General features: G+C 35.4%; 2 protein-coding genes across 2 annotated transcripts; both read left to right on the forward strand.

Annotated features, from left to right (window-relative positions):
• The first annotated feature begins 543 nt into the window (after nucleotides 1-543).
• On the forward strand, nucleotides 544-1,608 carry LOC123906178. The gene has a single exon (XM_045956030.1). It carries the CDS (start codon nucleotides 583-585, stop codon nucleotides 1,312-1,314), a length of 732 nt encoding a protein of 243 aa, XP_045811986.1. The 5' UTR covers nucleotides 544-582; the 3' UTR covers nucleotides 1,315-1,608.
• Nucleotides 1,609-14,263: 12,655 nt separating this feature from the next.
• LOC123906179 (DUF21 domain-containing protein At2g14520-like) lies at nucleotides 14,264-20,512 on the forward strand. Its single transcript, XM_045956031.1, has 12 exons — nucleotides 14,264-14,497; nucleotides 15,324-15,400; nucleotides 16,633-16,716; nucleotides 16,884-16,997; nucleotides 17,164-17,250; nucleotides 17,339-17,478; nucleotides 17,754-17,841; nucleotides 17,987-18,060; nucleotides 18,246-18,358; nucleotides 19,236-19,477; nucleotides 20,176-20,222; nucleotides 20,305-20,512. Exons 1-12 carry the CDS (start codon nucleotides 14,305-14,307, stop codon nucleotides 20,453-20,455), a joined length of 1,410 nt encoding a protein of 469 aa, XP_045811987.1. The 5' UTR covers nucleotides 14,264-14,304; the 3' UTR covers nucleotides 20,456-20,512.
• Nucleotides 20,513-23,677: the final 3,165 nt, after the last annotated feature.

The following is a 23,677-nucleotide window of genomic DNA, read 5'->3' on the forward strand; positions in this document are numbered from 1 at the left end:
CCATTTAACATATACTCCCTCCGTCCCAATTTGATTGACACGGTTGATTGTTTTACGCATGTCGATGCATAACTTTGACGATTAATATTTTTAATTGTATAATAGTAAAAATTATAAAAATTTGATATTTTGACAATACTCATCGAGACAAATCAAACAACATTTTATATGCTAATATTTATTTTTGTTTATTAGTAAAAAAATAAGGTCAAAACAATATGTGTGAATAGTGTACAATAGTCAATTGTGTCAATCAAATTGGGGTGGAGGGAGTATGTATTTTATACAAAAAAGTAATAGGGATCCATTTAAAATATACTTATTTTATACCAAAAAAAAAAGTAATAAGGATGGGGTATAAAGTGTATTGGATTATTTGTAACAAGCAGTTTTTTCCAAAGCATTGTTTTCCAAGAAGAAGAATCAACAAAAGAACAACTTTTTCTTTTCATCACTTAAATTTTCCCGCCCTTGAATACCTTCCAATCAAATTACTCATCAAATCACCATAAATACAAACAATGAAAAACATCATCACTATCACAAAAATCACTTCACACACACACATAGTTATAATCCAACATGGGAAATTGCTTGTTAGGTGCCACGTCAGATCCAGACACATTGGTCAAAATCATAACATCAGATGGTAACATCATGGAATTCTATCCTCCAATTACAGTCAATTTCATCACAAATGAATTCCATGGTCATGCCATATTCACAACCAATGACCAATTTTCCAAACAACTTTCCCAATTTGATGAGTTGGTGGCAGGACAGTCATACTATTTACTGCCGATGACCGTCCTGTCATCTTACAACAAAGTTGACCGCTCTTCTGTTTCTGCCGCCGCTCTAACCAGCGGCGACAGCCAGATTATCCGACAAGGACACATTAGGTCTCAAAGTGTTCCTACTACTCCTCTCCCGGCACCGTATAGAATGTCATTGGATTATCAATACTATCAAGGTGTAGGGTTGCTCAAAAGAGCTTCTACAGAGTCTCTCTCTTATAGGACTAATAGTGGTAGTGGAATTAAGAAAAAGAGTAATAGTAGTGGTAAGAGTATTGGGGTTTGGAAAGTGAAGTTGTGTATAACACCTGAAAAGTTATTGGAAATTTTGTCACAAGAGTCTCAAACCAAAGAGTTGATTGAGAGTGTGAGGATTGTGGCCAAATGTGGTGTTGCTGCTGCTTCTGGTGGTTGTGGAATTTCATCAAGAACAAGCTTTGTTTCTGATCAATGGAGTCTTTCTAGTAGTGGTCGGAGTGCTCCTTCTAAGATTGATTCCTTAGTTCTAGGCGTTTAAGAGTCTGTTTGGATTGATTTATTTGAGCTTATTATGACTTGTGAGATTGTTTAATCAGGAGAGCTGATGAAAATAGCTTATTTTCATAAACCTCTTATGAAAACTTATAGCTTATATGACAAAAAACTTATAGCTTATATGACAAAAGTTTGACTTTACTTTACCTTTTTTTTTGGTGACTACTTCTCTACCCTCACATAAATTGAGGGTAGTTGCCCTATGCTGATGTAGCACCAATGAAATTCATCCACGTGTATTTAAGTCAAACATAATTAATTTCTTACCATAAATTATTTTGACTACTTTTATTTTCAATTAATTATATTTTATGTTACTAATTTTCTTTAATTATATTTTAGACTATGTGTAAATATAATTAGAATTAATTTGATCATTGAATACTTGTTTCTAAATGTTATATATTGATTCTAAAATACCAATGTTATTAGTAAAAAAAAAATCAATGTTATAGATTCGAAAAAATAAATATATATCAATGTTAGTTTAAATAAAAATAATAAGAGAACAAAAACAACAAAGAAAAAAAAAACTAATATCTCTAATTTAAATATACAATTCCACTTGTACATTTATTAAATGAAATCAAATAATGCTTCAAAAAAAATCAAATCAAATAATTCATGCTATTCCAGTGTAAATACTCCCTCCATTTCAAATTACTTGTCGTTTTAGAAAAAAAAATTGTTAGCTATCTAAGTCACTCATGTAAATTCCAAATATTTAGGAGTAGTTGAAACCGTAAAAGATTATATATTTGGAAAATTAAAGTTTGTTTTTTTAAGTTTTCAAAAAAAAAATGTTTGTTTTAAAAAAAAATTGGTATATAACATATTAAATTTATTGGAAAGATAAAGTGCGTGGAAAAAAACAAAATAAACTTATTGGTGAATTAAAATAAGAGTATAATAGGAAATTAAGTGCAAAAATACACTTTCTTAAATTTTTTTCCTTCTAAAACGACAAGTAATTTGACACAGAGAAGTATATAGTATTTATTTTTTCAATCTCTTTAAATCATTGCATAGATTAACGTTGGTCGATATGATGTCGATCTTAGAAAAAAGAGGGGGGAAAATTAGGTTAAGTAATTAGGTTTAGGTTTGCGACAATGGTCCGACCTTTCTTTTAGTTCAGATGAACTATTTATATTTTTACTTGTGATCAATAGTTAAACCCTAAACAAGTTCAAGAGTTAGTTCGTCTTCTTAAAATAGTCGAACCTTTTCATTTTGATCGGATAAATTTCAGGTAGACCGCACTTGTGATCGATCAAGCTTCTGTGTGATTGTTTTGCGACAATGGTCCGACCTTTCTTTTAGTTTAGATGAACTATTTAAATTTTTACTTATGATCAATAGTTAAACCCTAAACCCTAAACAAGTTCAAGAGTTAGTTCGTCTTCCTAAAATAGTCGAACCTTTTCATTTTGATCGGATAAATTTTAGGTAGACCGCACTTGTGATTGATGGATTATTTCGCAAGTGAACGAATTACCACGTAGTAATAAAAAATATCGATCCACAGGGATTGTGTGATCAAACTAGTCGAATCGTGTTCATAGACATTATACCGAAAATACACATAAATTGGGTGTATGTTGAGTAATCAATTGGTAGAAAACGAATGCTTAGAGAATAATGGAAAAATGAGGTAGAATCATCGGAATCATCTAGTCTATAGCTAACCGCATGCAACCTACAATGTCATAAGAACTACTCAAGTGTTCACAACTAGATCGACACATTAGTGAATCGCAATCTCTTGTCAAAATCCACTCTATTCGTTGTCGATACTCCCCCGATCTCTCGGGCGGAAGCTACCTACAACGAATGATATTAACGCACGTCAATCGTTCGCTACACTCTATGCCTCAATCTCTCGACCGGAGACACTCGAGTGCTCAATACAATTCAGTTCAGACATTAAATCAATACTCACGTGACTTAACTCAAAATCATTATAACACTAATGCAGGATTATAAAGCATTAAAATCAGATTGTATTGAATGAACACTATAAAGAGAGTACGATCTTACAACATTTGCAGGTTACATTCAGCTGAACTACATTCTAAACTACCCTAGATCCTACCTCCAAAGGAGTTTAGCTCCTCATCGTTCTTCGTTCGCTTCCTCGCTTCATCGCCATGGCTTGTGAATCCATGCTCTCGATGTGCTTGGAGCTCTCCGCTGGAGTGTTGAATCACGATCTTCAAGTTCCAAAACCAGAATGTAGTGAAAAGTTGCAGAATTTTCCAACCCGAAAACAGAATTATGCAGAAAATATATATACAGAAGGCAACCACGCCGCGCGCCAGATCTATCACGCCGCGCGTGGTTGCAATTCCATCAACTACGCCGCGCGTGATAACAGAATCACGCGGCGCGTGATCAAGTCAGAGGGAAATCTTCTTCTTCAACAAGGTTTCACGCCGCGCGTGGTCGAAGCTACGCCGCGCGTGGTGAAGTCAGAGAGCAATCCAGTTCCTGAACAAAGATTCACGCCGCGCGTGGTCAGGTATCACGCCGCGCGTGATCAGAGTGAAAATCCTGGCTCCCTGTGAGCTCCATCACGCGGCGCGTGATGGGCTACGCCCCCAGCGTAGTGAAAATCATTCATTTCCTGCAATTTTTCCTGTTTTCTTGCAAATCAAGTAATCAAGCTAATGGTTAGATTTCTCTCATATTTATTGCTAAAAACCTACTAAAATGTATCTAATGTTGCTAAAATAGGCATGAATTATAGAGTGTGACGATTCGTCATCACAACCCCAAACTTAAACCTTTCCTTGTCCTCAAGGAAACAACTTTTACCTCAAGCTTTTGTGTCAAGACCTTGGCATTTTCCTTAAATTCACTCGAATCATACATACGTGAGACTCACCTGATGATCAATGATCCACCTGCAAACAATGCTCAATTGCACAATTGTTCTCGCAAGACATTTTCAAGTAGTTCACACTTTCCGACCAAGGCTCTTATGATTTCATCACACTACTCACATGCACTCTACAGTTTTGGCAATTCACTCAAATCAACACATCAATGCAAGTCAACAATAATTTTGCAAGTAGTCTAAGAATTCATTCGGTTCACTTTGTGCACACACATTAGAGGTCTTTTAGGGTTATAACGTGGCTTGGCTAGGGTGGATGGTGACATATTTGGATAAGTAGTAGAAAAACTTGGAGTTAGATCCCCCTATGGTCAAAAATTCATAAACCAACCCGTTTCTTTTGAACTATAGTGGACTAGAGAACTTTTTCACAACATCAAACAAAGTTTTGCAATTCTTTTTTTGTAATCAAGGCTATCACTTCTTTTAGGACTTCTTTTCTATTTTTTTTTTCTCAAATGCATCTCTTTTTTCATTTTTTCATTTCTTTTCAACATATCTTTCTCTAAGGCCTTGAATCTTTGAAAAAAAAATTATCAATTTTCAATTTTTTCAACCAAAAATTTTTTGTAAGTTCTCTAGTACCCTCACCCCAAACTTCATTTTTTTGCTAATTCCAAAGAGCAACCCCAACTTAGTGGTGAGCATTGCGCATCAACCACTAATTAGGTGCCTAACCTCCAAGAAAGTCATTCCTTTTTTTCTTCAAAAATTTCTTAAGGTTTTGCAAAAATAACATATTTTCTTTCAGCTCAAAATGGTTAAGCAAATGATATATATGTAAGGGTGGATAGAAAGGCTCAAGGGTACCAAAACAACATGCCTCGTGTGTGCGACAAAATTACCAATCAAATAAAGAGACGACAAGCAAAATCGAGAGACAATACACGAGTGGATATCACACATAGAAAGGATGAGAAGTGTTTGGCTCAATACCTCACGGTTGGGTCGAATCAAAGAGCCGGTCAAAAAGTGTGCGTTCCCGTCCTTTGTCTCTTGATCACATGAGTGCAACAAGCTATTGCACTGCAAGTTTCACAAATCACACATGGAGAAAATCAAGTAATTGATACTCAAGTAATTAGAAAGAACATGCCAAAATATTGAAACAAACTCTAAAAGTAAAAACCATTCCACCATTAAACAAGAGAAGATTCAAATTCAGAGTACACAATTAAACATCCAGCCAATATCCAAGCAACATCAAATATTATTACAAACTAACGAAAGTAAAAGACAATTAAGTAAAGATAGAGTAGAGTAGTAGAGTAGTAAAGTAGTAGCAGCAGCAGCAGAACATCATCACCAACAACGTCAAACCGCGTCATCCGGCTGGCCAGTGAAGTAGTTTGTGAACGGGCTATTCAAATTCAAATTCAGCCCATCCACATCCAGCATTTCCCTCTCCATAGCAGCAGCCTCATCCTGCTCAACCCGGCGTCTCCTCTCGATCTCGGCCAACTCAGAAGCTCTCAAACCAGAATTATAAGCTTGTCTGGCCTGAAAAGATGTCAGTTCCCTCGCCTGATGCGCCTCCCAATCAGTATCAACGGGATACAAAGTCCCAAAAGTAGGAGGAGGGAAGGTAGACCGGTAAGTCATCGCCTCGGTGTACATGGAAGAGGCGGTATCAAAGTAGAGATTCGGCAGCCCGGAGTATTGTGAGATTTCCATTTGATGCAACATTGAAGCAAGCTGATTCATATCATGAGAGTAACGAGGAGGGTCTTGAGCTGGTATATCGTGATACTCATGTACCGGATCCCCCTGTTGATCCGGATGATTACCCTCTTCAAACCGATTAATTTCTTCCTCCTCCCTCAAAACTTCTTCTCTTGCAGCATTCCCCTCACCGCGGGGCACAATAGGACCTCTCTCAAATCTCTTCTCAAAGTATGATAAAGATAGTGGACGAACGGGATGTAAGTCACCTTCTTGCACACACATAGGTACATTGCTTGCTCTACACAAAGCAGCAATTAAGTTGCAATGCCCCAAAGTAAAAGTCGGATTATTATTATTTGCCATTTCATGTAAATCCCTTTGTAACCAAAGACCAAGGTCGATATAACGACCATCAGCTAATAATCGAACAGCGGCCACATTGTCAATCTGGATTTCAGAGTTATTACCAACCACCCTCACATTCTTAAGCCAAAATTCACCCCAAGCACGGTGAATAGGGTTAAAACTCGTCAAACTCAACCTAGTAGGAAGGGATGAGGCTGAGTGTGATAGCCATCTAGCTCCAGGCCTACAAACAATCGCCTTTAACTCCTCTCTCACCGCAAGGCCACCATTAGCGATCCTTTCTTTCTCGGATACCAACTCACAAGCACCTCTCACACGACAACCCAACAGTGTATTAATGTGAGCTGCGGAATAGTGCACTCTAATTCCCCTAACTGTCGAATAATACTCCGAAACCGATGACTGATCAGGCAAATAAGCGTTCGCGAGAAACTCCCTTACCCACATCTGATTTCCCGGATTAGCTTCATCTTTAATCATCAACTTATTAAACTTCCCCCATTTTCTAGACTTGACCTCATTTCCTAACTCAGCCACACCCTTCAACAAGTCCTCTCCAAAACCTTTTTCTTGATTAATAGTAAAGGTTTGGATTTTTGTGTACCTTTTTTCATGAACTGCACTGATGAAGTGGGGATGGACCTGTGGTTGAGTCACATTGCTCCGGCGAGGAGGAGATGCTTGAGCAGACCGAGAAGATTGGCCCTTGCTTGCACTCATCTTCGTCCTTGGTTTCTTGGGTGGCTCTTGTGTTGGATTAGCATCACTCTTCTTCTTTCCCTTTCCGGTTAGCCGTGTCAACATCTTGATAATGTAAAGATTGAAATGGGTTAATTTGGGAAGGTGGTGAAATGTGATGAAATGAGGGATTTGGAGTGGAATTAGGTGTGGGTGATATGGGTGGTATGTCAATGTGAAGGAAATGGGTGATTTAAGGTGCTTAGAAGTGAAATTGGAGAGGTTTAAAGAGTGAAAATAGGTTATCAATGGAGTTTTTCGTGTGGGAAACCGTGTGAATTGATGATGGGATGGATGGAGTGGTTGAACAGATGAAGAAATTCAAATTTGACACGCTTTCCTGTGTAACCACGCCGCGCGTGATCCTTGCTACGCCGCGCGTAGCACCAATTGTAACGGTCAAGAACTTCTTTCAAACAGGTCACGCCGCGCGTAATCACCATCACGCGGCGCGTAATCACTTAGTCAGAGACTCCATATTTCTCCAGGCTTCACGCCGCGCGTGATGCATCCCCCACGCCGCGCGTAATACATTCTGAAAACTCCTTCCTCTGTGTTGAAGGATCACGCCGCGCGTGATTGTACCACGCCCCCGGCGTAGTAGAACTCTGTTGTGCCCTGTTTTGCTTCCTGTCCTTGCTTCTGCTACACACCTACCTACATACTTCAAAAACAAACATACTAAAACATTAGAAACCGTTGGGTTGCCTCCCAACCAGCGCTTGTTTAACGTCCCGATGCTTGACGTTCCATACCCTTAAGGGTTAAGGAAAAGAAGTGCCACCATGTGGCAAGTAGTGTGCATTCCAAGGTATCTTAAAAGCATTTTGAACCGTGTGATCATAAACCTGAATTCTAAAACACTGTGGGTCTCCGTCATCCCATGTCATCTTGTCAAAGACATTGAATGTAACCTGCTGATCATCGGTCCTTAGCATGAGTTCCCCCATCTCTACATCGATTAGGGCACGGCTAGTTGCTAGGAAGGGTCTACCAAGTAGCAACGGTTCCCACTCCCTAGTTTCTTCTATGTCTAGAACCACAAAGTCTGCGGGAAACACAAATTCACCCACTCTAACCAATACGTCATGAAGGATACCTTCCGGATGCACTATTGATCTATCCGCCAAAGAGAGACTCATCTTTGTCGGTTTTGCTACCGCTCCCGGTATCTTCTTCATCATTGATAACGGCATCAGATTAATGCTCGCACCCAAATCACACAACGCCTTTTTAATAGTGAGATTTCCAATAGAGCATGTAATTGTAAAGCTCCCCGGATCTTTCTTTTTCTGAGGTAGCTTCCGCTGAATGATGGCGCTGCATTCTTCCGTCATACTTACCATCTCATCATCTAATGGTTTTCTTTTCTTTGTAAGCAGCTCCTTCAAGAACTTTGCATAACTCGGCATTTGCTCTAATGCCTCAACCAAAGGTATGGCCATCTCAAGCTTGTTCAACACCTTCATGAACTTCTTGAACTCCTTCTCTCGCTCAAGATTCTTAACTTTCTTTCTCCTAGGAAAAGGCATCCTAGCATACGGCGATTCATCAACTCCTTTACCTTTCTCAACCTTCTTACTCTCTTTTTCTTTTATCTCCCTCTGTTTTTCAACTTCTTCTACTTCATCCTCACTAATCTCAACTTCCTTAGACAGATTTTCATTTTCAACTTCTCCCTCATGTCTCTCATTTTCAACTACAACTTCTTGCTTATTTTCAACTTCTCCCTCATTGACTTTCTTTTTCAAGGGCTTCTCCACAGCTGGCCTTTCCGGTATCTCTCTACTCCTCAAAGTGATTCCATTGCAAGTTTCATTTTTCGGATTATCATGAGTGTTTCCACCGAAACCTCCTTGGTTTTGCAACATAGAAAACTGTCTTGACAGCTGACCCATTTGCACCTCAAGATTCTTTATAGAAGCTTCATGATTCTTGTTAGAGGTTGCTTGACTCGATTTCATCGCTTCAAAGTTGCTTTGGGTCATGAGCATGAACTGATTTAGAGTCTCTTCCATCCTTGATGGAGGCCTTTGCTGCTGTTGCGGTGCACCTTGACTTTGCATACCGTTCCCCCACCCGGAACCGTTGTTATTGTTGTTGTACGGCTTCCGGAAATTGGCTAGGTAGCGAGCCTCCTCTGAACCCTCCGGGAAGCATCCGCCATTTGGGTGATCCTGCAAACAAAAATCACAGCGCACATTGTCAATTTTACCTATTGGAGAAGATTGAACTTGCGGATTGGACAGCAGCTTCATCATTGCTTCCATTTGGCTAGTCATGAGCTTTTGCTGTGCCAATAGTGCTGTTTGAGTATCCAATTCCAACACTCCGCCTTTCTTTTTGGCTCCTCTATCATTAGTAGCTCTATACTCGTTTTGAGCCATGCTTTCCACCAATTCTCTTGCTTCAGTTTCGTCACGGTTCTTCAACGAACCACCGGCTGATGCGTCAAGTATCATTCGCGTTTGAGCCCTCAAACCTTGGGTAAACATTTGCATCTGATTGTGGCCATCGAAACCGTGATTCGGACACCTTTTGAGACAAACTTTGAACCTCTCCCAAGCATCATACAACGTTTCACCATCCGCTTGTTCGAAGTTGCTAATTTCAGCCCTTCTTTCTAGGAACTTATGAATAGGGAAGTAACGATCTAAGAACTTCCGCTCCAGCTGTCTCCAAGTCTCAATAGTTCCGGCGGGTATCGTGTCCAACCAATCTTTAGCACGGCCGGTGAGAGAATGCTTGAATAACCTGAGTCTTTTGTCCGATTCGCTCACCCCCGGTGGATCGGTATAGTCGCAGGCTTCATAGAAGTGAGACAAGTGTAAATTCGGGCATTGAGCTTCCGAACCTGAATAAGGATTTTCCTTTAGGGCGGAAAGGACCGTGTTCTTGATGTCGAATGAGACAGGATTCGCCGGCTGAAAGCCTTGGTTTGCCAACGCGTCATTGTCTCTCCTCCCATACTCACCAAGGGTTCGCCTTGGCGGTTGAGGAACCGGTGGAACCTGTTCTTCTTCCATTGTTGCTGCAGCCTGTCCTTGACAGTCCGGTGTATCCCTTAGTAACGCTGTTCCCCTTGAAGCTTGAGCTTCCCTTGTTGCCTTTCGAATTGCGCGAGCTGTCTTTTCAATCTCTGGATCAAATTGCAGCTCTTGAGGACCTGTTCTCCGCATGCACAATGAAACACACAAGTAGAACGCTCCGGGAGAAAAATATAAAACAGAAAAATAAAGAAAACACAGAAAAATATGAACACTATCGCCTTGTCGAATCAATCACAATCCCCGGCAGCGGCGCCAAAAACTTGATGGATTATTTCGCAAGTGAACGAATTACCACGTAGTAATAAAAAATATCGATCCACAGGGATTGTGTGATCAAACTAGTCGAATCGTGTTCATAGACATTATACCGAAAATACACATAAATTGGGGGTATGTTGAGTAATCAATTGGTAGAAAACGAATGCTTAGAGAATAATGGAAAAATGAGGTAGAATCATCGGAATCATCTAGTCTATAGCTAACCGCATGCAACCTACAATGTCATAAGAACTACTCAAGTGTTCACAACTAGATCGACACATTAGTGAATCGCAATCTCTTGTCAAAATCCACTCTATTCGTTGTCGATACTCCCCCGATCTCTCGGGCGGAAGCTACCTACAACGAATGATATTAACGCACGTCAATCGTTCGCTACACTCTATGCCTCAATCTCTCGACCGGAGACACTCGAGTGCTCAATACAATTCAGTTCAGACATTAAATCAATACTCTCGCACGTGACTTAACTCAAAATCATTATAACACTAATGCAGGATTATAAAGCATTAAAATCAGATTGTATTGAATGAACACTATAAAGAGAGTACGATCTTACAACATTTGCAGGTTACATTCAGCTGAACTACATTCTAAACTACCCTAGATCCTACCTCCAAAGGAGTTTAGCTCCTCATCGTTCTTCGTTCGCTTCCTCGCTTCATCGCCATGGCTTGTGAATCCATGCTCTCGATGTGCTTGGAGCTCTCCGCTGGAGTGTTGAATCACGATCTTCAAGTTCCAAAACCAGAATGTAGTGAAAAGTTGCAGAATTTTCCAACCCGAAAACAGAATTATGCAGAAAATATATATACAGAAGGCAACCACGCCGCGCGCCAGATCTATCACGCCGCGCGTGGTTGCAATTCCATCAACTACGCCGCGCGTGATAACAGAATCACGCGGCGCGTGATCAAGTCAGAGGGAAATCTTCTTCTTCAACAAGGTTTCACGCCGCGCGTGGTCGAAGCTACGCCGCGCGTGGTGAAGTCAGAGAGCAATCCAGTTCCTGAACAAAGATTCACGCCGCGCGTGGTCAGGTATCACGCCGCGCGTGATCAGAGTGAAAATCCTGGCTCCCTGTGAGCTCCATCACGCGGCGCGTGATGGGCTACGCCCCCAGCGTAGTGAAAATCATTCATTTCCTGCAATTTTTCCTGTTTTCTTGCAAATCAAGTAATCAAGCTAATGGTTAGATTTCTCTCATATTTATTGCTAAAAACCTACTAAAATGTATCTAATGTTGCTAAAATAGGCATGAATTATAGAGTGTGACGATTCGTCATCAGTGATCAATCAAGCTTCCGTGTGATTGTTTTCCGACAATGGTCTCTATTTCCTTGATATAGTGCAAGTTTAAGAGTATGTTACTTGATATACCTAGTCTCTATTTCCTTTTATGGAAAGGCAAAACAAATCATTTTTATTTATTACTAGATCATTCCTTACAAAACCCGTGTCTATTGCATATTATAACCCGAGTAAACTGTGAAATACCCCCTGAAATTTTAAAATTCGTCAAATACCCCCTGAAATTTGGAAATTGACAAATACCCCCCTGAAATTTTAAAAAGTCAACCAAATTGCCTTCTGGCGTGGACTCTGACTGGTAGTGCAAGGGGGCAATTTGATTGACTTTTTAAAATTTCAGGGGGTATTTGCCTATTTCCAAATTTCATGGGGTATTTGACGAATTTTAAAATTTTAAGAGGGTATTTGACGGTTTACTCATTGTAACCCATTACTTGGTGCAATTAATTCGATTCATTTGAGTTTTGAATTTTCAATAATATGGTAATAAATATTGAATTATATTCCTTATTAGTCAACAATCATAAATCAAATTCTTCTTAACTCAGTGGTCAATCAATTGGATCAATTTTCTTGATTACATTCTCCTAATTTCATTTTGTCTTCTCTAAACTATTTTGTTTTCAATTTTTTCCCGATATGGACAACCAAAGAAAACAAAAACAAAATGACGATGAAAAAATAAGTTAAAAAAAAAAATAGGAAAAAATACGCTAAAAAACATAACATCTAAGAAATTGAAAATCACAAGTTTTAGAATCTTGAAGAAATCTGATAGATCGGTGGCGAAGACTGTAGTAAAGATTGACATCGGATAACACAAAAGCGGAGGAGCCGTAGAATGCTAACATGACGGTGGTGGAGGCTGCAGCAGAGATTGAAAGCATTAAGAAGAAGAAGAAAGTTTTTTGACAATAAGAAGAAAGTTTTTTTTTTTACGCGAAGAAGAAAGTTGTTTGAGACGTAATACAATTTGAAGAAGAAGCAAACAAATCAGAAGTAATTAGGTTCAAAATATAAATTCATAGAATATAATACATAAAATATAATTAAATGAAAATAAAAATAGTTTAAATTACTTTATGATAAAAAATTAATTATGTTTGACTTAAATAAATATGGATAAATTTCATTGGTACCACATCATCATAGGGCACCTACCCTCAATTTATGTGAGGGTTAATTAGAAAAAGCCTTTTTTTTTTATTTTATTTATAGAAATAGCTTAATACTATATGTTTGTTTCTTTGCTTTCTATCTTTAAGATACTTAGTTTCCTTTTCTATTATCAGCTCTTAAATCACATTTGTGTCTTTATCATTGATATCATTGAGGATCAAGTTCAAGTCAAGTGTGATTGATGCAACCTTAATTAGTTGTGGTCTTATCATAGTTGCAAAGACATGAAAAACTACTTTTATGTCGCGGCATATATTAAAAATTTCTTTTGTAGCTTTTATCATTATGCTTCTTTCTCAATTTTTAATGGTGCCGTCTAAGGTGAGGGAGCTGTTAAGTCCCTCACCGGTGGACCACTAATATTTTACCATTAGATATAATCAATGGCTTAGATCTATTAAAATTAAAAAAGATAACATGGACTATTGTTCACACACAATCCAACCATAACCATAAATCATCATCTTCCAACATTGATTCTTCAATCTATCTCTAGAGAACCCAACAAAACCGAGACATTCATCTTCAACCACAAACTCAATTTCTAGTGAACTAGAAAAATCCCAGAAATCCCAAAAATGGGTTATTATATATGTTAGTAAAAACTAAAAAGATGGTGATTTTTTGAATTTAACATAAAGAAAATATATAGGGTTTTCAAATAGAAGGATTATGGGAGGTGTGAGAGAAGGACAAATGAATTTTGTTTTGTTTTCCTTAATTTATGGGAGATGCCAATGTCTACGAGAGAGAGAGAGAAAATAATGAGGAAATTTTTAAAAAAGTGATTTGCTTAAACGATCACAATTTCAGAATGTTTTGTTGAGATGATTTATTAGAAAAGAAGTTTCTGGGTTAGTGGAATTGTTGTTGAAGATTAGTTTGTGGTTGTTAGTTTTTAGATTAAATAAAATAATGAGAGTTTAATTGTATGGAATAATTATACATGTTCTTTGTTTAATATTAATAAATTTAAGCCATTGATTACATTTAACGGTATAAATTTACTGGTTCACCGGTGAGGGACTTAATAGCTCGCTCACCTTAGACGTCACCATTTTTAATGAACAAAGTTGAATTTTTCATTTTATACTGACTAATTAATTAAAATGTAATTCGGTTGGCAATAAAAAAATCGATCAATATGTTTGTCACATATGGATTAAGACATACATTAAAAAGTTTAATAACGACACATGTTTGATGAAAATGATTACATAGATGTGTGTATATGGACAGGCACTACTCTATCTTTGTCAAATAATAATATATTGAATAAATTAATGTCTTAACTTTGCCTCTTAGAAATTTCCAAAGAGTTAGGAATTTTTAGTTTGTGACCTTTTATCAATTTTGCAGGCTTAATATATACAAAGTGTTAGTCTTATATATACACTTTTGATATACATTCCCTATTGCAATATTCTTGCATATGTTTTTGATATTTTCTTTTGCTTCTAATTTCAACCATTCTAAAGAAATTAATATGAGTTCATACGATAATAAGGAAAGTGAACATTGTTGTGGAACTCATTTTTGGTTTCTAGTACTAATGTGTTGGGTTTTTATGATATTTGCTGCAACTTCATCAGCACTTGCTCTAGGACTTTTGTCCTTCAGCCAAGTTGATCTTGAAGTTCTTGTTAAAGTTGGACAACCTCAAATCCAGAAAAATGCAGGTATATGTCTTTGATTTCTTCTTAGTGTAATTTTATCCATAATCTCACTAAACCTCTCAAAGAAATATTATTTGACCAAACAAAACTAAAGGACAAAGTTTTATTCCTTACAATGACGTTGATATATATGCCCTGGATTCAAATTTAAAAATTTCGCACTTCTTCACAATTAAAATAAAAAGTGAGTCTAGTTAATAAGCTTTTATCCCAGTTAATAAGCTTTTATCTCAAAAAATAAAAAAGACAGTTACTTGTCTTGTAAGTTTTTATGGTAAAATGCTGCGGAAACATTAATTGGATGTATGGATTCAAACCAACATTAATTGATTATGTTGGGGTGCGGATTCAAACCATCAATGGTCATCTTCTCCGCACTTAGTGTGTCTAAGTTTTGCCGCTATAGTTTTTTGATAAAAAATAAATCACAAAGATTTGGAAATTACATTGCCACCATCTTTTTTCCCCAAATTACCCCATGCAAGAATTATACCATATAAGTGATTTGCAAAATCAAATTTTATGGTGCGTTACTCATAAACGCTTGAATGAGATGGTTTGAGACTCTTTCAATTTAATTATAGCTCTTGCATTCGAATTTATATTCCTAAAAATGCAGCAATGTCAAAACTCTTGAATGAGAATATTGCCGACTATTGGGGTCGGCCAACATGTTTATAGAGAGGCCTAAAACAACTTCTATTGTGAGGCCTTTAAAAAAATAAGTTATGTTAACATTCTAGAAAAAAAATATTGTTATGTTAGTATTGAAGATAGATAATATTTGCATATGGAACTTGAAATACGTATTCCTCTATCTTATATACAGCGAAGATTATGTCCATTGTTAAGAACGAACATTTAATTTTATGCACCCTGCTCATGGCTAAATCATTGGCATTGGAGGTATGTTATTACCTTCCTTTTGTCGTTTACTTACACAATAAATTGTACTAAATTATATAGTAGGAAAACAATATTAATATTTTATTGATATTAAAAAGTCACTTAAAATTTAGGATGAAGAAATATGGTATTGAGCTTTGAAAACCATAAACAAATAAGAATAAAAAATTTCTATAAAAGCGGTAGTTCTTTTATACAAAAAAAAAAAAAAAAAAAAAACTAGCTAGTAGCTAGGTTTGAGGGCGAACAATGCCTAAAACATTGGCTATCAAAATATGACTAAATTGAGGGGAACAACTATGCTAAGCCTTTAGAGAGGCTAGAGCCCGTCTTGACAAGCCAATATGCACATTCTTTGCATTCTATAAGTGTATGATGAAAGGAAATAGTCCTATTCAACTTTTAGAATTATCAAATTTTCTTGATGAGAGAAGCATAAGGATGGAGAGCTGTCGTGTACCACCTAATTAGTCATAATCGTAGAATCTGATTCAATAACCACATTGAAACCCATTGATTGATTGCTAAGCAAAGACCATTTCAAATGCCATGAAGCTTGGATTGTAAACCAGTAGCAATCCGAAGAAATCTAGAAAAATATTCAAGTAGCCTGTTAGCTACAATGTTGCGCATGATACCTTCAAAGTCGGATCTACCAGAATTATTGAGGAAGCTGCCATTCAAGTTTTGTGAGTAAAATCTCACCAATAGTTATTCTATTCAAAAATCAAATTTGTCATTAAGTTGATCTCATTAACCATTTACAAGTTAATAGGCACTTGATTTAACTAAGTTATTGGCTCAAGTGGTTAATGAGCTTCACCAAAAATGACGGATTTCGGGAAAACCCAGGTTCGATTCCTGGGTGGAACAATTTCTTGGCCAGACTTTACTTACCTCGCGGCCGAACTCTGGACTATTAGGGTCCCTTTCCCTAGGAACCAGAGGGTTATAAACAAAAAAAATAGGCACTTGATTTGCGTCTAGAGTTCGGCCAAAAATGAGCTTCACCAAAAAGGACGGATTTCGGGAAAATTCGAGTTCGATTCCTGGGTGGAACAATTTCTTGGCCAGGCTTTACTTACCTCGCGGCCGAACTCTGTAGGACCCCTTTTCCTAGGAACCAGAGGGTTATAAACAAAAAAAAATAGGCACTTGATTTGCGTCTAAACATATTTAGTCATACCTATGCTTATGTTAATGGGCACTATAATAAACTTGTGTTATTGAAGGGTGTTTCTGTTCTTATGGAGGAAATGTTCCCAGAGTGGATTTCTGTGTTGCTTGCAGCTGCCCTTGTCAGTATCATTGCAGAGGTCAAATTTCTTCTATATAGCTCAGTTAATTTTACAATGTTTATTGCTAATTTATTTGTATACATTATATGTACATAAACAAATAAAATTAATACATAAATATTGATATAATAATGAATGTACTTTATTTAAATTTAAATTCTCATATGAGACATTGATATCATCAGGTCATCCCTCAAGCCTTGAATTCTCGATATGGTTTAAGATTTGGTGCTACAATGTCTCCTTTTGTTCGAGTTCTGCTCCTACTTTTCTTCCCAGTTGCATATCCAATTAGTAAGGTAATTAAATTTTCTTTAGAGTCGAGATTATTGTTGTTCTAACAAATGCCTAACATTTCAAACTTGGAGACGTAAACACAATTGACCGAACTCGGTACTAAATACTTTGTGTTGTTGCTTTTCAATATTTGACTTGTAAGCTGACAATTAATTCTTGCTATGATAGTTGTTAGATTATCTTCTTGGCAAAGGACATACTGCACTTTTAGGAAGAGAAGAGCTAAAGACTTTAGTCAGTTTACATGGCAATGAGGTTAATTAATTACCAGCTTATTTTTTACTCAATCAAGAAATTTAATTTTATCATATCATATGCTAATAATTAATGTTTATATAATCAGGCAGGGAAAGGTGGAGAGTTGTCAGTCCATGAAACAACAATAATTGCTGGAGCTTTAGACTTAACAAAGAAAACTGCTAAAGATGCTATGACACCTCTAAGTGAAACATTTTCACTTGACATAAACTCTAAACTTGATATGTATGATATGACCCTCATATATATCTATTAATGATTTTTAACCCACTTGGTGTTGGTCGAGTGGTGTTGGCTTGGGCCCTTGGAGTATGCTCCTCTTAAGGTCTCAGGTTCGATTCCCACTAGTGTCAGTTTCGGTGGGCTAAGTCCATACAGAGCAAAAAAACTCTGGCTTTAAATAGTCGGTCCTAAGGCCGGATACCAAGTTTTCAAAAAAAAAAAAAAACATTAGTACTTTTTTTATCTTCTAAATTCCGTATTTATATTTTTATTTATAGGCATACAATGGGCATGATAATGAGCAAAGGTCACAGCCGTATACCAATCTACTCTGCAAGACAAACAAATATTATTGGTCTTATCTTGGTAATCAACCAAATAGCCCTTTTCTCTAAGGACTTAATTTTGTTGAAACATTTAGCTAATTTTTATGATATGCAAAACATTTATCCAATATAATAATATGAGAATTTTATATAATAGAAATGCTTGTTTCAACCATATGATTTAGGTGAAGAATTTAATGTTTTGCCGTCCTGAAGATGAAACACCAATTAAGTTTATGACTATTAGGAGAGTTCCAAGGTATGAAATTTCTCTCCCATGATGATAAAAGTATCTTTCAATAGAAAAATTAAATAGAGAAATATGACAACTAAGTATATCTTACTACTAATTGTAATTGATTAATAAGCTACACTAGTAAGCAGAAACAGTTATTTGTATAATGTATATAGCTTATGCCTTATGATGTTACTTTTGGTTAACAGAGTAGGTGAGAATTGGCCACTATATGATATACTGAATCAATTCAAGAAAGGTCAAAGTCACATGGCTGTTGTCCTCAAAGAGAAGATAAGAACTGCTGCATCTGATACAGATGGTATGAATAATTGATGTACATTCATAAATTATTTACATTCAAAATATATGACATGTCAAATTTCATTTTTCACATAAGAAAATTTTATGGCATAAGCATCTCGGTCGTTTGTTATAATGCAAATCTTATGCTGGCCCTTGTCTACCATGGATAAATACTTTAAAATTGTTCAACATTACAGTGACTGCAAAAGTTGCCTTTTGAAAGTAGAAATTCGCAGTTCTCCTTGTTTTCACAACTGAGAATGTGGTTTGATCGGTGTCAGTTCAACAAAAGAAAAGAAAAAATGAATATATGTGCCTTAAATCCGAACTCATGCATTTTCTCTTGTTTTTCTCGAACTGACACCGATTAAGTCCTCGTCTCAACTGTAGCGGAGAGGAGGATAACAAGCTTCTACTTCTAAGGAGTGACGTTGGTCAACGTTAAGTTTATAAACCTTGGACAGTCATCAGATTGCATGTTGATTTTGCAAGGTTGAGATGGGAGGAACATATAATATCATCATCTATTTTGGCTTATGTTTTTTATAATATAATAGGTTTTTGATATGGTATCCAAAGTTTAAAATAGATTTTGATGGACTTAGATACACCGTAGGCCGCAACACGGTGCAGCAATCTATAGAACAATAGATCTATTTTGATCTGACGATCCTATAGGTTGTTGCACCGTACATTGACCGTAGATGATTCATAAAAAATTTCGGGCTTCCAGTACATAGTATAACAAGCCCTTAGATTTCCCACACTTTTATAGTGTTTGGAGTGTTTATGCATTTTATATGCTTCAGCCTAAATAACTTTTGCATAAAAAACACAAACTTTTAGAACAATTGGTTCTAAAAAACATCTAACCTTATAACTATGAACTGCAGGACTTGGCTCATTTTTACCACATGATTATATTAGCATCTCAACTGAGGCATCAGAAGAATCAGAATATTACAGTGCAACATTGAAGAATACCATGCTTCAAGAGAGTAGTGAGTCAGATCCACTGCATAAATCAAGACAACATGACACAAGTATATCCTTAGAGAATATGGAGTCTCTTCTAATTGATGAGGAAGTTGTTGGGATTATAACTTTGGAAGATGTCATGGAAGAGCTACTTCAGGTTAAATTACTGTCTATCATAGATACTATAAAAAAATTCTTCTTCTAGACCCTCTCTGCTATACGAGTCGAGTCATATGAATCCATCGTAAATCTCTTTTTAGAGTCAATTTTTCTATACACAAGACTCGAACTGAAATCTTACTTAAAGAAATCAAACTCCTTGTCACTTTGACCAACTGGCTTTGGTAGAAATTTGGTTTTCAATTCAATAGTGATAGCCAACAATTTTACTTGGTTGCTGATTTATACAAATTAATATACTGACACTTCAAATTGAATGGTGTCAAACACAACACCGACACGTGTGGTTGCATTTAATCAATTCTATTTTCTTAAACTACTACTCATGTCTATGTGTTAGTGTTATGTTTGGTGTCATGTCACTGCTTCATAGCATTACACAAACCTTGCACAGATAATTAGTAATTCAGTAGGCACTAGCTATGAATCGCTGACACGGACACTAACACTAACACTGACACATTGATACTATTAATAATTTGAGAAAATGAATTAATTAAATGTATTCACATATGTTGTGCCAGACACCAAACACACATTTGATCATAAGTGTCGGTGATACAAAGTACACCGTTGATGTTAATTAATATTAACTTGTATAATACAGCTACTACTTTTTTTTATCTCTGCATTTTAAATAAGGATGCTAATACATAATTGTTTTGATTATTCAAGGAAGATATATTGGATGAAACTGATCAATATATTGATGTCCATCAAAAGTGAGTACAATTTATAATTCCATAAACACATTGCTTTAGTTATTATAGTCTTAGATTTTTTATGCTATATATCTTGTTTCAGTATCACAATCAAATTGCAACATCCAAGAAGAGGGACATCAGGTTCTTCCAAAAGAGCTTCAACTTCTCATCAACAAAGGAGAAGTTCAGATGCATCTCGAGTTCGATTTTCAACTCCTACATTTACTTCACCAATTTCTCCTTCCAACTAAAACTAACTAGCTCTCACATGGTTCTGCTAACAAATTTGTGCCAATTGTTTTAATTTCTCTGTCTCATCTCATGTTTGTTTATTGAGTATTTATGACATAAATCTCTCTAGACTCTCTATTCTTTCTTCTTCTTTTTTTTTTTGACAGAATTCTTTCTTTGTTAAATATATGTAAATTATATATATATTAAAATCGTTTAAGAAAAAATATACTTCATAGAACTTTATACTTGTCATACTATGAGGAGCTATTTTTGTTTTTGAAGTATTGTTTTTTATTTATATAAACCAATATAAAGCATGCAAAGTCATCACAATAGAGAAAATAATCCAAACTAGATTGGCACCGAAAACTAACAATCATTTACAACACGCCATAAGAATAACAATAATAAAAAGAGAAAATCGAAGTACAAAGAAAGTGGAGGACATAAACTAAATCCACAAAAAGAGAAATTAACAAAATGTTAAGGTAGGTATGCTAAACCTATTGCGGAAAATTCCACTCTGACAAACAGAGGAAGTAGAATCTGTTAAGAAATCTCACATCGGTTGAGAGATGGTCTGACTAAGTGCTTAAAGCAAATTGAAAAAAAAATTATGTTTGTTTGTGGGGCACATAATTCATTCACAAATCTACAAGCAACATATCCTTAAATTATTTGTATTTATTTAATATATTATTCTCATCCACACACAACCATTGCAAAACTCAATTTGCAATTGTCAGTAATGGATTACGAACATTATTGAATTGACTAACTGGTGGAATTAAAATACAAGTGCATGTGTTTTTTCTACAATGAGGAGCACCACTAATACCAATAAGACAATTACAACAATTTGAACACGTATTATCATTTTGACATGAGCTTGGACAATCTGCCGTACAATCTGTAACTCTCTGTGGGGTTACAATCTCACCATTGATTCCTCCTTCTACATGTTCCATACACATATCTGCACATAAAAGATACATGAAATTAAGAATAATGTTATATCTTTAATAAAAAAAATGTTTTACAATGTAATTAAAATGCAAAATTTAGATTTGATGGGTGAGATCAATTAAAATCAAGTTATGACGAATAGAATATTTTGTGACCCGTGAGCTTAACTCAATTGGTGAGGACATCAACATTTTACATGAAGAGGTTGGGTTCGAACCTCGGACATTCCACTATACATTAAAAAGGTTGAATTTTTAACCACTAGACTCTCTGACAAAAAAACAAAAAGAATATTTTGTCAAACCTGATGCAATGATCAATAAAGCAACAAACAATGTAAATTTGAGAGAAAAATGTCTTGTTGTTTCCATCTTAATTAGTTATAAATTATAATACATATGTTCTTTCTTCTGGAAAATATTTATATAGGCAAATTGTTTCAATGCTACCTTTTTTTTTGTTATATGGAAGAAACAAAGTCAACCATTTTTTATGAAATTGTATTAATTTTAATGCTTGAATAAGTAAAAGAATAAATTTCAATAAAAAAAAGGAAAACAAGTAAAAGTTTAAATATAATATAATTGTATAATTCTAGGATAAAATTAAATGCGGATGATAAGGACAAATTTCATAGTAGTAATTAATTAATGTAGTCAACGAGAGGTTGTGTGGACAAGTTTGCTTCTTTATTTAGGACAAATTTTATAATTTATGAAGCACATACCCATATATTGGGCACAACACATATATATTATTTTGACTAATTGTAATTTAAAAAAAATGACACAATTTAATATAATTATAAGTGTCGGTGTTTCATCGACACATTATCTACACTGAGACATGTCTAATCCGTAAAATTCCCGTGTTTCATAGGTTATACTTAACGATAATCAGAAAAATATGAATATACAAAAATAATATTAAGACCTAAGATCGACTTATGGTATTGCGAACACCAAAAAACAGCGAGGTAGACAAAATTATTTTGTGTTGTCATCAACCTCAACAAAAAAAAAAAATCAGTTTAAAATTCACAGTACACATTTTACTCTTTCTCAAAAAAATGACATTTATAGAAAAAAAGTTAAAAGAAATTAAAATGGAAGTTTCTAAAATAGGAGTGGCAATTTTTTTTTTTTTTTTTGGAAATGAAGAGGGCTTTCGCACAAGGAGCGGCACTTATTTAGATCTAACATGCCTGTATGCTTTGATAGTAACTCAAAAACGCGGATAATGAATGCGGATATGAATACTTAAATACCTAGAGGATACATGTACGGATACAAAGATATATTGTTATCCATACGAATATACTATAAGTTTAAATATGGATTGTTTTTTAAATTGTCGATACAAAGATATGTACTATATTACCCTACCCATAACTATTATATTTATTGTCATTTCTACATGAAAGATATAATTTTTCAATCAAAAATATCCACACTATATGAGCGGAAAAAATAAAAAGTTAACTTGTGGTAAAGTAGAAAATAACTCTGTTTTTTTTGTTATTAATTCTCAGGTTTTTAGGTGTAGGGAGTCCCAATAATTTAGTGTTCGGCTGCGAGTTAAGTAAAGTCTGACAAATAATTGTTCTCACCAGGAATCAAACTTGGTTTTTTCGAACGATTTGTTTTAGGACAGCTCATTAACCACTTAAGTCAATATCTTTATTTGTATAAGAAAGAACTATAAGACTATTATTGTATTTGATTAGTCAATAATTGGTAATCAAATACAATCATTGACTAATAAATACAATAATAGTCTAATAAGAACTTTCAACAAAAGAAAAAACACAAAGAACAAAGTGAGATGCAGCGAAAGTGAATGAGAATGAGAATGAATGAGGAAGAGTTGTAACCGGAAAAAAAAATGTTGATGGGAAAAGGGGAAAAGCAGGGAAAATAAATGAGGTCGAATGATATAAATAAAATTGTTGAAAGCGGGAAATTGAAATGTTTTTATAGGTTAAATGTAAACTAAACTGATTTTTTCACGAATAAAGTAAAATAGATTTTTTTTTATTGATAAATAAAGTAAAACTAATATTTGTCCATTAATATGAATTAAAAATAAAAAATATTTTGAAAAATAAATGCAAGAAGTTTAACAAGGTGGTTGTAATTAGGCGGATTGATTGAGTGTTTAGGAGGGAAACCGACACCGTATCCCGCTTTAATATATTAAAAGTTAAAAGTATTTTATATTTTAGATTTTATATTAAATAAATAGAAATTGTGATTAATTATGCGTTCAAATTT

The sequence above is a fragment of the Trifolium pratense genome, linkage group LG2, assembly GCF_020283565.1.
Source record: "Trifolium pratense cultivar HEN17-A07 linkage group LG2, ARS_RC_1.1, whole genome shotgun sequence".
Lineage (NCBI taxonomy): Eukaryota > Viridiplantae > Streptophyta > Magnoliopsida > Fabales > Fabaceae > Trifolium > Trifolium pratense.

Bases quoted from the DNA above. Each gene is read 5' to 3' on its own strand.
- LOC123906178 (XM_045956030.1), top strand. From the start codon at position 583: ATGGGAAATTGCTTGTTAGGTGCCACGTCAGATCCAGACACATTGGTC.
- LOC123906179 (XM_045956031.1), top strand. From the start codon at position 14,305: ATGAGTTCATACGATAATAAGGAAAGTGAACATTGTTGTGGAACTCAT. The intron at 15,401-16,632 runs GTATGTTATTAC...GTGTTATTGAAG, and splicing joins CTAAATCATTGGCATTGGAG to GGTGTTTCTGTTCTTATGGA. The intron at 18,061-18,245 runs GTATGAAATTTC...TTTGGTTAACAG, and splicing joins ACTATTAGGAGAGTTCCAAG to AGTAGGTGAGAATTGGCCAC.